This window comes from Paramisgurnus dabryanus, chromosome 19 (assembly GCF_030506205.2).
Source record: "Paramisgurnus dabryanus chromosome 19, PD_genome_1.1, whole genome shotgun sequence".
Lineage (NCBI taxonomy): Eukaryota > Metazoa > Chordata > Actinopteri > Cypriniformes > Cobitidae > Paramisgurnus > Paramisgurnus dabryanus.
Window position 1 is genome coordinate 14,261,714 of NC_133355.1, and position 17,113 is coordinate 14,278,826.

At 38.5% G+C, this 17,113-nt stretch overlaps 1 protein-coding gene across 1 annotated transcript; it reads right to left on the minus strand.

Annotated features, from left to right (window-relative positions):
- Nucleotides 1-2,906: 2,906 nt before the first annotated feature.
- rbm24a (RNA binding motif protein 24a) lies at nucleotides 2,907-16,751 on the minus strand. The gene is made up of 4 exons (XM_065290616.1): nucleotides 16,256-16,751; nucleotides 15,508-15,631; nucleotides 15,020-15,074; nucleotides 2,907-5,455 (listed from the first exon to the last, which is right to left on the minus strand). Exons 1-4 carry the CDS (start codon nucleotides 16,421-16,423, stop codon nucleotides 5,113-5,115), a joined length of 690 nt encoding a protein of 229 aa, XP_065146688.1. The 5' UTR covers nucleotides 16,424-16,751; the 3' UTR covers nucleotides 2,907-5,112.
- Between the last annotated feature and the right edge of the window lie 362 nt (nucleotides 16,752-17,113).

The window sequence follows — 17,113 nt, forward strand, 5'->3', positions numbered from 1 at the left end:
ACAAAGTGCTTATACTCTTGAACACTAGAAGATTGGGTAGCCTACACCTAGGTCAACATGGTGGACCTCAGATCCATGACGCAGTGATTTGGCTAAAACATTGCTCAAACAAGCCCATATCCAAAATCATCAATTTAGGTATACATTTTGTACCTCTGAGGTACTTATAAAAAACTCTTTAGGTACAAAGGTGTACTTTATGAAAGGGTACTACCCCGTTGACAGCTAGGGACCATTTATTTCTGACAGTACACCTGACAGACAGGTCATATTGAATTATATTTAGCAATGCTGACTGCATGTATTAATTACATTTATTTGCAGATACACATTTAATCATGTTTGTTAACAATTAAACCTCATGTTCTGTTAAACTGGCATCCATTCTCATAATGCTGTTTCATTGTCAATTTGACAGCAGTAATAAAACATTGTAGAAAATTAAAAAAGGAAAATAAGCAAGGAGATAGGAGTATATTGCTTGTGTGTACACCAGTCAGATAATCTTGGCATGTGAATATTTACTGCATTCATTCTTGAGACTCTAAACAAATGTAACACTTTTATTTTATACATTTGAAGCGTGCTTTCACACTGTATTGTTTATTGTTTATGATCAGTTCTTAAAGTTAGATCAAGATTATTAACCTGATACTTCAGTAAGACCCTATAGTGGATTACTCAAAAATCAGTTTAAACTTTTAATGGCTCAAAATAGAAAAGAAAGCATGAGGTAATCTGATAACCATGCTAAAGCTTCATTATTAAGCAATGCCTGACACAGAGTTGAGGTCAGTTGAAATGGTCACTTTACCAACCAACATAAACAAGATCATAAATAAGTATCTCTGTGTGTGGTGAAAAGGGTACTTGACAGCTTGGGTGTTTATATGGTGGCTTGCTGAGCGTGTCTGCTTCTTTTACACGACACCTTTATCCACAAAGCAACACATGACGGTTGTTTTTCGTTACTGCTGTGTGACGGCAGTAGCGAAATTACTTTCTGCTGCCTGTCTTAACAAAGACCTCAAGAAACAAGAGTTAAAAGGCCCCAGAATGAACATTTTGTCATCATTTACATAGTTTCAATTATAAGATATTTTGATAAATAATCACACCGTTGACGGTACATGGTCAGAAAAAATATGAAAAAGTACGAAATTGTACCTTTTGTGTCAGTGGGGTATACCCTTTAAAGGTTCATTTTTGTACCTTTATGGCTATACAACACATTGAAATGTTGTATCTTTTGGGGTACAAAATTATATCATTAGGACCTATTGTTTACAATTTTGTACCAATGAAATTTTAGGGATACAAAACAGTTAACTGTACCTTTAACGGGACACTCCACTTTTTTGAAAATATGCTCATTTTCCAGATCCCCTAAAGTTAAACATTTGATTTTTACCGTTTTGGAATCCATTCAGCTGATCTCTGGGTCTGGCGGTACCACTTTTAGCATAGCTTAGCATAATCCATTGAATCTGATTAGACCATTAGCATCGCGCTAAAGGATAACCAAAGAGTTTCGATACTTTCCTATTTAAAACTTGACTCTTCTGTAGTTACATCGTGTAAGACAGACAGAATATAAAAATGTGTGATGGCTAGGAACTATACTCTCATTCTGGCATAATAATCAAGGACTTTGCTGCTGTAACATGGCTGCAGCAGGCGTATTGATATTACGCACTGCCCGAAAATAGTCCCCTTGGTTACTTTAAATAGCAGGGGACTATTTTCAGGCGCTGCGTAATATCATTGCGCCTGCTGCAGCCATGTTACGGCAGCAAAGTCCTTGATTATTACACCAGAATGAGAGTATAGTTCCTAGCCATATCTGCCTAGAAAATCGCAACTTTTAATTTTCCGTAGGTCTTAGTACACGATGCAACTACAGAAGAGTCAAGTTTTAAATAGGAAAAATATCTAAACTCTTTGGTTATTTTTTAGCGCGATGCTAATGGTCTAATCAGATTCTATGGATTTTGCTAAGCTATGCTAAAAGTGGTATCGCCAGACCCGGAGATTGGCTGAATGGATTCTAAAACGGTAAAAATCAAATATTTAACTCTAGAGGATCTGACTGGAAAATTAGCATGTTTTCAAAAAAGTGGTGTGTCCCTTTAAAGGTACACAAAAGATCTTTATACCGTAATGTACCCCCCCCCCCAAACAATTAATGTATTATGTTTAGTATACCTATAAAGTTACAAAACAGAACAGTTTTGTAACTTTTTTCTGACAGTGTACCCATTGACAATATGTTATTTGTTTTTCTACTATGGAAGTCAAGGGGTAACATCAACTGTATGGTTTTGTGTTCAACAGAAGAAACTCATTGGGGTGGTTTTTCAGGCAGGGATTAGCTTAAACCAGGACTAGGCCGTAGTTTAATTAGAAAACATAACTAGTTTAAAAAAAAAGCCTTACTAAAAACATTACTTGCGTGTATTTTGAGGCACACCAAAGGGCACTGATGTATCTTAACTCTGGAGAACCCACAGGGTCAAATTTGTTCAATAGAATAAATGGGTTTTTGGATTTTCCTGGGTTCTCCAGGGTTAAGATATGTCAGTGCAAGTTGTTTTCAGTTCGGACAGGGCTTACATTTATTTTAGTCTAGGACTAGTCTAATCCCTGTCCGGGAAACCGCCCCATAGAGGTTTGGAACAACATAAGGATAAGTATGATGACAGAAGTTTCATTTTTGGGTGAACTACCCCTAGCATTGTGACAAATACATTCAAATAATAGTTTAAAACAGTGATAAGTGGATGCGTTGCCCCAGGATACGTGTTTTTAAAATTACACAGCCTGATTTCAATCCATGACACATCATTAAGGAATGAACTGCAAACAAAGCTAAAGTAGCAGTAAGGCCTGCTGCAATGAAGAAAGCATTTGAGGTTTTAATATATAGAAACTTTTATTTTCATTTAGAGTAAATAGTGTTGAAAATCTGAAATAAGGCTTCAATACCTACATAACGTTTGTATTTAAATAATAACACTTTACATGCCTAAATCCAGTGACAATTACAAAGGTCTTAGGTTTTGTGTGTGTGTATGTTGTTACTCTTTTAGTTTCCCTTGTAAGAAAGAGTTCAAGTATAAAAATTATCAACAGTGTAAAATTGCCCATCTGATGCATATTTAAAGCAACATAAGCACAGCATCCATCCTTGACATTGACAATACATTCTAGTGTATGAAGCAGCATGTCCTTTAGATTTTTCGCCATGTATTTTTTGTTCTTTTTAAAGTTTTTCTTTAAACAGTTCTAGATATAACAAATGGAGAGAACCTGGAATAACAGGCCTGCAATAAAACAAATGTCGTACGATAGGCATTTAACTAGCCAATATTTAATGTCGCCTTCTAAAATTCCAAATGTATAGAAAGGAAAAAAGTAGAATTGTACAGTGCACATAGAGAATTGTATCTTAAATAAGTCCTAGACCAACATTTTTGGTTGAATATGTTAATACTACAACTAAACCTACTCAATAACTTATATAATATGCCATGAGATGAATACATTATATCCATACAGTACCGCATCCAAGTCTGTGATCTTAGAGCGCAAAATAAGTCAACTCAAAATAAATATCTTAAATAGCATTACAAATGTAAGGCACACAAAGAACCCCCGTACGCACAGATTCGGATCCTTTTAGTAATAGTGCTGTAAGAGTTGCTCATTGAAATACATAGACCTTATTGAGAAAAGTTGCTGGTGCTCAGACATATTTTTTTTTTAGTGGAGAGATCGCTTTACGTTAGTGTTGACTGATAGCGGTGAATTCGTAATGGGCGAAACCCCTCCCTTTTCACGGCTCCTTGTCTTTTTTTGGTGAGGGGTCTCGGTCACAAAAGATATCCTGCTGGTGATGCAGAGGATGTGGGTGATATTGGGAGGATTTACAGGTGGTCTCTGCTACAAACCTCTTTAAAAGGAGGGGGAGCTGTTGACAGAGCCAAACCAGGACCTGTTTCCAAATGGGCGCGGGGATTAAACTGTGACAGCTTGACAAACAAGCCCCCGAGCATTTCCACTGCGTGTACATCAGTGCTTGTTTTTCCCAACTCAGTAGTTTCTGCCTGATACTGGTTTTAAATACTGAGCAATGCCCCAAGCTTTATTTCCCATGTTATCATCTTGTGTGTCCCACGCCCGAAGTCACAAACACTTAAATTTGTGTGTAACTGTGTACATGTTAGTCCACGTGTATTCATAAGCATATAATACAATCAGTCTCAGTCTTTTTGTCTCTTGAGAGTGCCTATAAATTGTTCGATGCCTTTGGAGAAGGGGGAAAAATTCTCCTTTTCCTGCACTTGGTGTTGTCCGTAGTTTGCTTTTGCATAGATCAAGGCACAGGTCAAAGAGGAGAAAGGGGGACATTCAGCATCAGATAGATAAAAAGGTAGTTCACAACACATAAAACATTGCTAACACTGGATCTTCTCCATTTCGCCACAATTAGGTCTACAATCCCTGATTGGCAGAGTTTGTCTTTTTCTAATTCGCTGAAAAATGCTCCATTTCCCTGATGATCGAAAAAAAAAATGCACTTGAGAAGACAAAACAAAAGGAGCCCTCAAAAATGAGAATAAATAGAAGTTAAGGGGCCCTTGAATCAAAACACTGTGGGACATTTCCAAGTGTCCTTCAATGAAAATGCTCACCTAGATCAATGACAGCATCAGGACTTCGTTTCGTCTACAATGCGCCTATACCACAGTGATTAGTTGCTGCGTACTCCTTTCGCAATAAATATACTACTCTAATATTAATATGGTAATAAAGATAACATAATAATAATAATAATATTGGTATTGATAATAGTAAAAAGCTAGATTCCGTCCTTTTCTTCAACTTTTTTTCGTTTTTGGTTTAATCACAGCAAGTTGGAAAGCAATGTTCCCACCTCACCAACAATCTCTATCAGTTACTATCCCCCTCTCGAATTTTCCTCCTCTTGCAATCAACCCACAACCAGCAACTGTTTTCTTCACCATCTTCCACCTCTTCATCATCATCATCATCTAGTAGCAGTCGCTGGGCATCAGCTTCACGGACATCTCCCGTCCGTTTCATTGGTTGCTATTGCATCCGTTCAGCTTGCAGCTGCTGGGGCTGGTACTGACCGAAAGCTGCGGCTGCGGCTGCAGATCCAGGTGTGGCTGTGGCCAGAGGCTGCTGCATGGCATAGCCGTACCCGGCGGTCGCTACGTAGCCGGTTGCGGCGGGAGAGGCCGCGTAAGGGTACTCGTAGGCAGCAGCGGCGGCCGCTGCGGTTGCGGCGTTGGCATATTGCGCATAGGCGGCACCCGTGTAGTCGATGTAAGGTGAAGTAGCCGTCGCGGAGGCTGCAGTTGGTTGGATGTGAGGGATGACAACGCTGGGCTGCATGAAAGCCTGCGGGTACACATAGTGAGTGGGGATCCTGCAAGACACGAACACATGATAGTATGTTAGTCTGATAACTTACATCGATTGCAGAACCACAAACACAGGGCACAACCACAGCCCAGCCAAGCACCCTACAGTTCAGTAACACCAAGAAAATGCCTGATTATTAGATATATAAGGTTGCCAAAATAGACATCTCTCAGTTAAACCATGAGGGTAAAATTAATAAACGAATTTCTGTGTCATTAACATCATTTAAAGACATCCTGTCTTCCATTGGCCAGCCGAACAAATACTCCCAGACCAACTTCATACTGTTGGAGACTTTATTTACCTGGGTGTTAATCCAAATTCAGATTAATTTTTACTTTTGGACCATTTATGACTTTTTAAATCACATATTGTTCGATGTTGCCCACAACTTGTCCAAATTTGGATAATACCATTGCGATTTCTACAACAGCCTATAACATAAAACTATGAATAAGGATTTTGTGTTGGTCCAGTTTACACTGTTGTACAGTCAGACACGAATGACAACTATAACATTAATGATAACTATTAAAGAGACATTTCACTTTTTTTGAAAATATGCTCATTTTCCAGCTCCTCTATAGTTAAACATTTGATTTTTACCGTTTTGGAATCCATTCAGCCGATCTCCGGGTCTTGCGCTAGCACTTTTAGCATAGCTTAGCATAATCCATTGAATCTGATTAGACCATTAGCATCGCGCTCAAAAATAACTAAAGAGTTTCTATATTTTTCCTGTTTAATACTTGACCTTTTGTAGTTACATTGTGTACTAAGACAGACGAAAAATTTAAAGTTGTGATTTTATAGGTAGATATGGCTAAGAACTATACTCTCATTCTGGCATAATAATCAAGGACTTTGCTGCTTTAACATGGCTGCAGCAGGCGTATTACGCACTGCCTGAAAATAGTCCCCTGCCATTGAAAGAAACAAGGGGACTATTTTCGGGCAGTGCGTAATATCACTACTCCTGCGCAGCAATGTTTCATGCAACTTTTAAATTTTCGTTGGTCTTAGTACACGATGTAACTACAGAAGAGTCAAATATTAAATAGGAAAAATATTGAAACTCTTTGGTTATTTTTAGCGTGATGCTAATGGTCTAATCAGATTCAATGGATTGTGCTAAGCTATGCTAAATGTGCTAGCGCCAGACCTGGAGATCAGCTAAATGGATTCCAAAACGGTAAAAAAACGTTTAACTCTAGGGAAATGAGCATATTTGTAAAAAAAAGTGGAATGTCCCTTCAATGACGCCATGTTTACAACACCCTGGTGCATGTCCTGTGAAAAGAGGGAAGGCAGGACCCAGGAGAGTCAGAGAGGAGATGAGGGGAGCTATGTGAATATGTCAGAGCAACTTTGACAGCTGGACAGTTTTCAAAAAGGGACGCTGCTGGCTGTTTCCCCCTCCGCATTTAGACAATGAGCCTTGGGCAGGACAGCACACACAGAGGGGAGTTTTGATTAAATAAGCAATCGGAAACAATAAGCCCATTCTGCCTTTCATTACGTACCCCGCTGCACTTTTAAAGGGCTTTTTACATTTACTGTCTGCGTTAAACAGACTGACGAGAACTTTGTACAGATTGAGCTACTTGGAGGTTGTTCAATTTTATTTATTAAAAGCCAATTACAAATGTCAGGATATCATGAAATTATATTAGATGGAGTGATGTTGAAAAATGGGTGTTAGCGAGTCGCATGAGAATTAGAATTGAATCACAAACATATAACTTACGATGAAATTCGTCTTAAAAAAATTAACTACTCATGGTCCTTTGGAAATAAACATTTATTTTACTGCTATTATGGAAAAAATCTGTATATACTGTATGTGTGCTGGTGGAATTAGAAGTGTATCCATTATAAAGCTTATAGTTAAGATGCTGGATATGCCTGGAATCTGAATTAATTGACTAACATTTTAACTTTTCTGAGGGGGGACGTGAGAGAAAGTTTCTATAATGGCAACCCAATTTGCAGCACACCATTATATCCATCAAACCCCAACACCTGACCACTCCCAAACGAACATCAAAACCTCTGCCCCGGTTAAAAAAGCATGAGACAACAGGAGAAAAACAAAGTGACCAACATCAGCTTATCACAACCACTCACATAATGCCACAACTTAAAAAAATAATAAAACCTTTTCCTGCCCAGGTCAAATGACAAAGATGAAATCTTTCACAGATGCCTTGGCAGCCTGAGACAACAGCAATGTTTGTGTCAAAATAAGCTAAACAAAAATCAGATATATTATACAAACTACAAACCCAGGCTTCATACTCATACTCAGTGTTGGGGGTAATGCTACAAGTAACGCGCATAATAATATAACTTTTCTGAAGTAACGAGTAAAGTAACGCATCACTTTATAAATGTACACATTAATATTTAAGTTACTTTTTTAAAAAGTAATGGGAGTTATTTTTCAGTTATTTAATTCAATTTAAAAATAAATTTTTTTTTTACTGAATTAAACTGAACATATTAACGTAGTATTACGCACTCTCTGCACCTGAGCGGGAACAGTTCGAGTCGGAAACAGAGATGCCAGGCCAGAGCTTGACATTTTTGCGATCATAAAAAACACCTGCAAGGCCTGAAAGAGATCAAGCCTCAGTCAAGTAAAAAAAGTAACGCAAAAGTAACGTAAGCATTAAGCCAAAAGAATAATAGGGACGTCCGCGTATGCGCAGCATCCACATGCCGTCATTTTCGGCATCAGGAGGGTCCGCGGCCAGCCCAAAATTTCGAGACCGCGCAGTGCGCGTACAGTCCGCGTACAGCCCGCATACAACAGCGCATGCGTGTGAAAATATTTCGACAGGACACCCCACTATAAACAAATATACAATGGAAATAGACCGCATTTGCACACACACTATCAGTTTTCTACTTAAAATTTTACTTCTTCCAAGAACAGAAAGCATTGGAGCATGTTTGTATCCATAATGTTTGATTCCTGTTCTTTGTTGTCTTGTTGTTTGTTCTAAACTGTGTTTGCAATGGTGGATCAGTTACTTTTCTTAACCTATCCTAATGTTTTAATGTACTGTAAATGTCGCCAAATCAGTGCTGCCCTGACGGCCTGTTAGACTAATAATTTGAATAAGAAATCATTTGTATTGCGTATAGTGTCGAACGCGCCCATCCGCGTGTAGCCGCAGGGAGTATACTTGGAAAGCTGTGCAGACGCATGCGCGAGCCGGACGCGGGAAAAAAGGTATATCCCGGCCTATACTTTCCATGAAAAGTAACTAAGTAACGCAATTAGTTACTTTTTGGGGAGTGACTTAACTCTTTCGCCGCCATTTTTCGTCTTTCCGTCTTTCCGCAATATTCACCAGGTGGCGCCATTCCGCAACTTTTTAAACCCGGAAGTATTGCCCTGTGGCAGGCGGCTGCATGTCCGTGTCTGTTTTAAAGATTGCTCTGAATGGGATCTCTATGAAAAGTCAGTCACAAAACTGGAATTATCTCTACTTTTTGCTCAAAATGTGGTGTTTTTGCAGAAAACCTACCCATATTCAAAAGCTGATTACAAAAGAACCACTGAAGGTAGGATAAAAGTTTTTTTTGTTTGAAAGCAGAGGGTCTGTTCTTTCATTTTATATGCTTATATATTTAAAGAAGAACATTTTCTGGAAGGCATTAAACTTTGGTGAAAATCATGAAAAACGCTGGCGCTGGCTGGCAACTTTTTTTTAAAACGCTGGCGGTGAAAGAGTTAATATTGTAATGCATTAGTTTTAAAAGTAACTTTCCCCAACACTGCACATACTGACAGAAGACAAAAATCAAAACAAACCTGAACAGGCAACAAAAATAAGACAACACAAAGCTTACACTTTTAGTAATGTAACAAATATTGGTCACGGAGTGCATCTAAATAAAGAGACTACTTATGCCAGTACACTCTTTTTAAAATAAGGGGCAGTAATTATTTAACCTTTGCTGGTTTAATTGAACCCAAAATGGTGGGTTGTTTTAACCCATTGTTGAGTCAAAAATAAACAAAGCTGGGCTCGTACGTTCTTGACTGAATGCTGGGTAGAAAATAACCCAGCAATTTTTTTTTAGAGTGCACATTTCTTCTAGCCAAAAGCTTATTCATACAATGAATTTGCCATTTAAATATGTATACAAGCTTTTAAAAGTTAGTAGTAAAAATATCTACACTATTATATATGACACAGCTTAATAGTTGGTTGGTTTGTTCTCTTTCTAACTCTTCATAACAGTCAGCACAGTTGCACGGTAGGACACACATAACTAAAAAAGCTGCCTAAAAGCAGTGCTGGGTTACAGAAACACAACAGATATCTTGTGCAACCACTTGATAAAGTTCAATAAAGAGCAGATGACTCATGGACACCATATTACAGTGTGAGTGACAGGGAGGGCTGGGAGCTATTTTCTGCTCCACCTGCCATTCCACAAGAGTTACTGTGGTGATTTCCAAATCCAGCGTTTTCTTTCTCTGTCCAGTGACAGTAAACATAGGATCTCTCCTGAAAAAACTTGAGAATTTTAGAGGAGATCTTTTTCTTTCAGACGACACAGATTAAATAAACACAATGATTGTTATAACTGTGCAGTTCCTCTTTTTAGGCCACTGGCAATTTCACATTTGGATTTAAATATAGCTCAACTATACTTGACTTCCTAGATGCAGACCTTGAAAGCACCCGTTGTCATCTGGAGAGATCTCAGCTGACCAAACAGGTGCAAGAAACAAGGCAACATCTACATTAATCTTTGGAAAGACACTCGAGCATGGTCTCAATACAGACGCTAAGCGTATGACAGAAATATAATTGCATGTTTATCTGAGCCTGTGAGAAATTTCTCAATCTTCACAGAATGTTGTGGAACAGGCGGCATGACTTTGCAAATTTCAGACTTGACCCACATATCAAAGACATAATTTGACTAGTAATAATGACATCATGGTTCAGTTGCGTTCGGCCCCAGGACAAAATTTACCAACTGCTCTGAAGTCAATGTATATTGCCCCATTCAGTTGAAAACCAGTTAACACACAAAGCCCTACGCAAGAGGTGCCACCTCAGCGCCAATGTGGCGCATGTTGGGCCTCGTTGAAGTTTATCTCTAAGCTAAATGTCAGGAGCGGCCCAGCCCCCAGAGCCGAGAGAAAGTGTGTGACAGTGGCCAGACCGAGAGAGAAAGCAAGAGAGCTTTATGCGACTGCACTGTCAGCACAACAGCCTTTATAGGAAACAATAGAGAAGCTTGTTTTTCTTAACGCCGCACAGGGCCATGTGACGAAGGCTCGCTCAGGGGGCTGTGGCATCCAGGCATTTTTTTTGTCTGTCACAGCAGAAGACTCGCAACACTGCAAACACACGCATGCCACAAACAGACACGCTTTTACAAAAAGACACACGCCGACATACACACTGAGGTTTCTTTTACAATGACTGCCATAAATGTTTCATGCCTGTTGATCTTACGGCGTATATTGTCCGGTTGCCTCTTCAAAGAGTTGTTTCTAGATCTTTCTGCCTTCAGAATGATATATGAATATAGTATTGATGATTTAAATAAATAATTCACACATCCTCATGTGATTTTAACACTAAATCAAATGTTGGGCAAAATGCCTGAGCAGTTCGTTTCAATAAAAAAAAGTTATCAAATACTAAGGAGGTACCTTAAAAGCATCATACAAGTGGACAGTGCAACATGTGCACTATTTTCCAAACTTACTTTGTCTGAGGAACACCACGATGTTCAGTCGTTTGACATGCATTAACCAATGCCGATGGCAGTAATATGCCAATATTATAATAAATAGTGTCCCTGCCTGTTTTCTACATAAAAACCACCCTACATAATGTAAAGAACATTCAGTGAAAATATAACTTGGATACCTCTATACCAAGGGTTTTTAAACTGTGAGATAAAGTGGGTCACGCAAGTTGCTTTGCTGTTGTGGTGAATGACACAAAAAACAGTTTAGTGCAATTAATGACTAGCAATGACAATGATTTTGATATGATATACTAGCAATTATTTTGATATTTCAATTAAATTTACATTTGATAAATAAAATGGCAAGGAAAATACAAAAAAAAAAAAAAACTTAATTATAAAAGCAATTTGTATTTTTTTTGGGGGGGGGTGTATTTTTCTCAATTTTTCTGTAATTTCCATTTTAAAATATGTTGGTGAGTCCCGGGATAGATTATACCCATTTGAGTGGGTCGCAAAATGAAAAGTTTGGGAACCATTACCCTTTACAGACTCAAGCCATGTCAAAGATTGAAATTAAAGGGCACATTTCACAAAACTTTTTTTAAATGAAAAATAAATTTTTGGTGTCCCAGAGTGCGTACGTGAAATTTTAGAATTGCCACTTTGTAGGTGTAAGCAAAAATGTGACATTTTTGGGTGTGTCCTTCTCAATGCAAATGAGCTGATCTCTGCACTAAATGGCAGTGGCGTGGTTGGATAGTGCAGATTAAGGGGCGGTTTTACCCAGTGGTGTAGTCTACGTGATACGCAGGTATACCCACTAGAAATTGTCAAGGATTTCCGTATACCCACTAAAAATAGCGCGAGGATGCGTAACAGCATGGTTTTGTGACATTTTTAAAGTTTAGTCATAATATAGATGTGAAGCATTGACCATTAGCATGCTACACTTGCTACTTTAGCGGGTTGAAATACATATTAGGCTATATACTTCATGCCAAACTGCGCGATCCGATCGGCGTATGAATTTCTATGAAATCAAATTACTATAGTGACGCGAAAGTAACTGGGGAGCAGACTGGCGAGTGACAGCAAAGTACCGCGAGAGAGACTCCAGTTATCACATGGAAAAATCTGCTTTGACTCGCTCTCGCGGTACTTTGACATCACCAAGAGGTCTGCTTAGCGCCAAATGAAGTCGAACCTACAGTGTAGCTGCTCACGCGACACTGTAAACAAACACTCCAGAGAAGTGAACGAGTGCTGCAACATAAAATCCATAGAGTTTACAACGCACATGTGAGTAAACAACATTTAAATCATCAGTCCAGTTTATTACTTTATCTGGAGGTAAGGCTCCAAATGCAATAAAAAAGCCTGTGATTATATCCTGATGGTTTTTAGCTGCCTTCAGTTGCTCTGCATGTTTGCTTGTGCTTCACAGTGTTAAACTTCCCTTCTCTGTGTTCATTTATATATCTACGTTCAAGATGTATATGATCTTAAACTTCTGTTTGGTTTGGGTGTCTAATATTAGGCTACATGATGGTCTTGTAATAATAATTATGTATAAGCCTATTTTCATTTTTAGACAATGCTTATATTATATGCAAAAATAAGCTTTTATATCAATGACTATGCAAATTAGAGTTAATTCATGGTCATCTTAAATGTGTATTAATTAAAAACATTTACACCATTAAATTACACATGGTAATGTTATCAATAGTTGTCAGATAATAGCTATTGAAAGAATTTAATATTTTTTCTCCTTTAATGCATGTGTTAGCCACAGATTGAAGATTTATTTAATTTTAATTAACAGTTAAATAACTTTTGTCCCTGAGTTAGATGTTGATTAACACTAAACCAGTCTAAAAATCAGTCCAGTTTCCCCAGCTGTAAACCCATTGGCTGTTAAAGTCTTTTTTCCTTATAATAAACTGACATGTTGATAACACGTTCAGTTTATGTGTTATGAGTACACTTTCAGAATGCTCTTAGTTACATGAATATCTATACTGTATGCATCTGTGAGTGTGGTGGTGCTTATGAGGTGTCGCGCTAGGACGAGTAAGCATAAGGGTGAGAGAGAAAAATCACAGTATACTCACTACAAAAATCTAGACTACACCACTGGTTTTACCCCTTTCTGACATCACAAGGGGAGCCAAATTACCTATTTTTTCACATGCTTGCAGAGAATGGTTTACCAAACTAAGTTACTGGGTTGATCTATTTCACATTTTCTAGGTTTATAGAAGCACTTGGGACCTAATTATAGCACTTAAACATGGAAAAAGTCAGATTTTCACGATTTGTCATCTTTAAAGTAAAATCAATGATTATATTTTGAAGCTCCAAATCTCATTATTAGATTATAAGACTTTAGCCTGAATTTCACAGACAGGGTTACATTTAGTACTCGAACAATTTACTGTAGATAACACCTACATTTCCATGTTTGTCATAGTAATAAATAAACTTTAATTATACAGTAAATCATCATCCGCCGGATAAGAGCGCCTCTGACATTCTGCTAATAAATTCTCAAGAAACTCTCACAATACATATTTGAAACAACATAGGGGCAAGTACAAAAAATCCTGTACAAAACCTGTGTTTTGGATGAACTACCCCTTTTGGTAGGTTTATAAATGTATACAGAAATGGAAGATGGGTTATATACAAGGACATCTTCACTAAGAGAGAAACAGCAGGACTTTAAGGATTCTGGATCCACTGCAGGAAGCCTTATAGGGCTGGAGCAAAGAGACATAACGAGAGAAAGAGACACATAGAGAGAAACAGAGCGAGAGAAAGAGGAAAGAGAGAGAGAGAGAGAGAGAGAGAGACAGAGAGAGAGAGAGACAGAGAGAGAGAGACAGACAGACAGAGAGAGAGAGACAGACAGACAGAGAGAGAGAGACAATGGAGATGGGAGAGAACGGTAAAGGGTGAGTATGTGTCATACTCTCTGTGCTGTGAGTGTGACATGATTCCCAATCAGTGAGCAAAATACAACCGAAACGTGCAAGTTTGTAGTCGGGCTGTTGGTTTGACGTGAAGTGGGTTCGACAACGGCAAACAAAACAAACGGCACTCACTCCAATAACAAGAAACACAAAAAAGTGAAAACAAAAAGTAAATGATAAAAAACCACAAGCTCCAGCAAATAAAAAAAACGTGAGGAAAATAACCAAATAAATAAAAGCAAACTAAAAATCACACTTTGCTCTCTTGGCAAAGTTATATCACTCCTCCACAACACGGAAATACATCACCCCAAATCCAGCCTTTTTTCTATCAAATTAAAAAAGCACACAGTTAAGCTATCAACACCACTTCATGACGGTAAAAGGCACACAAAACTCTGTTCTATTAAAAGTGAAAGTCCAAACCAAAACGAAACCAACATACATGCATCTGTAATCACCATTTCATGTCTTTTTGTGTTTGAGTCTACACGTAGTGTAGCTACTGATCTGCACAAAGCTCTCAGAGCTATTCCTCAAACCACCAGTTATCTTAACCCAAATCGAGCCTGTCGGACCAGAGAAAGATAGACAACATTGAGTCAGAGCCTATACTGTCCAGAGTTAAACTTCTTCCACACATACATGCAAACACACACGCACACTTTCTCTCCATCATACAAACACCCATCTAATCTTGTGTTTAAGTATTGTGGAAGGGTTAGAAATTGTTGTGACTTGTCCCCCATTATTTCTTATATGATTGTTACTGAATGTTCAAACATATTCAAGTTTTAGGTCTTGAGCACTAAGGCTTTGATGTATCAAACATATTTTTGTTGCATCTAGGTGTCACTCACCCATATGGTCTCTGGATGAAAGCAGGGTGAATTTGAGGAACGCCAAAAGTAAAACCTGTAACAAAGATGTGGCAATACCTTAAAAAAAGTGTTAATAAAAACAAACATGTGCTCCTACAGTTTTCACAAATCTGCATTTTTTTAATCTTAACTGTTGTCAGTCAAGTTAAAACTTCTAATCTACCGGTTTGTGATGCATATATTGGCACTTCTTAAAATTAAGGTATTAAATGCATACTGATACTGCTTATTCTTTAAAGCTTGAAAAGGGAGCCACAAACCTTGGGTAAACATCTGTGCATGTACAAAGAAACTTAACTTTTGTTTAAAAGCAAATGTATCTGTTTGGTAATCAATTTTTAGTTGGGAGTCAGTGTGTCAACAGGTTCACTGCTTTTTTAAAGACCCGAACCGTTGGTATCCAACGACTTTTATGGATGATTGTGATCTTTATATGACTTTTGCATAGCAACACATAGAAACCCTACCTGGCTGCATCACTCGTGGCTTGGCTCCCAGATAAGCCAGGTTAACATTGGCCTTCCTCCCATCGATAATGGGGTTGGGGTCCTTGCAAGCTCTGTCGGCAGCTGATCGATCCGCCATAGTTACCTAGTTTGGAATAGTATAGAGAATTTTGGTGCATTTGTGAAAATCTGTTTACAATTCCTTTAAGATATGCATAATTTTTTTAGCCAAGGAAGAGGAAAGAAGCAACTCCAATAGTTGAAATATAAAAAGCCAAACTTCAATGAACCTGTTTGGCATGTGATCTAGTTTGTTTTGACATCCGTTGAAGTTCGTTAACTTCTGTCTTGTTTACTCTGTAGCTGTGAAACGCTTATCAGGGTGCTTCTAGTCAAACTCGACAGCTGAGCCAACATGGGCCTCTACTTGCGCACTTCAACAGGTCACTAATAGCTGTGCTTTGTGACTTTTCAGACTTCCAAGATTAAAACAAATAAATGTATGGAACAAAATAATTGTGTAACGCTAAACTTTCATGGTTAACTTGTTTTATAAAGCACGGAGATCCTGATACGCATGAGGAAAAACGCGTTTGCGCATGTGTTTCCAAACAAGCTTATGAAACATTTCTCGCCTTCGTGGAGACCTGTCGTGTTGCCATTTAAATGTGTTGTGTCATGCTGTCAGTCAGCAGTTGTGTATATGCCTATGCCAGCCTCTAATTTGACATTCACTTCAACATGAGTTAGGAAAGAGGGAAATACTTACAAATCCATAACCCCTGGACTTTCCAGTCTGTCTGTCGGTGATCACCACAGCTTCTTCAATTTCTCCAAACACCTCAAAATATTTCCTTAGACTGGAATCCGTCGTGTGATACGGAAGACCGCCGACAAATATTTTGGTGTAAGTGGTGTCCTTTTGGGTGGTATGCATCCTTACAAAATACTCAAGTGCAAAAACTAAAAAAAAAAATAAAGGAAAGGCGATCAAACGTAGTGCAATGTTTTGGGCTTGATAGCGACCCCTTTAATATGCCTATAAAACAATCACTAGACGGCGTGCGCACGCGAAGTCACAAAATGCGACTTTTTTTGGGTAATAGCTACTATAAAACGCCCGTATTCGGGTTGAATTTAAGAGGTAGATTAGTTTCTCGTCCCTTGGTAAGTAAGGTGGAGCGGATTGAGCCAAGGATCATCAGGTGGGTCGAGCTCCTCTTCCAAACTGACGTGACTTCTCAAAAGTGCGTGTGACCCGATCCTAAAAGCGCCCGGTTAAACCACACCCAGATCTCTGTGAGGGAGGTACGAGCGAGGCATTACCACACGCCCACACGCGCTCAACAACAGCTGGACAGCGCTCAACGGCCATTTGTGTGTGCGCCTTTGTTAAAGAGCTGTAGAGACATTTCATGCAGTTGTTGTTTCAGTAAACGCATGCACATTTGTGTACGAGCCACACACACACACACAGCAAAACGAAACATTAAATAGCAATCAACTTTTTTTGTGTAAAATGTGAGAATAACAAGGCAAAATAATACACAGTAGAAGCAATCATCATATCTTATCAGTAAGATCTGGTCCGTTTAGACAGCTTGGCAGGTGATGGTTAAGGTGTGAC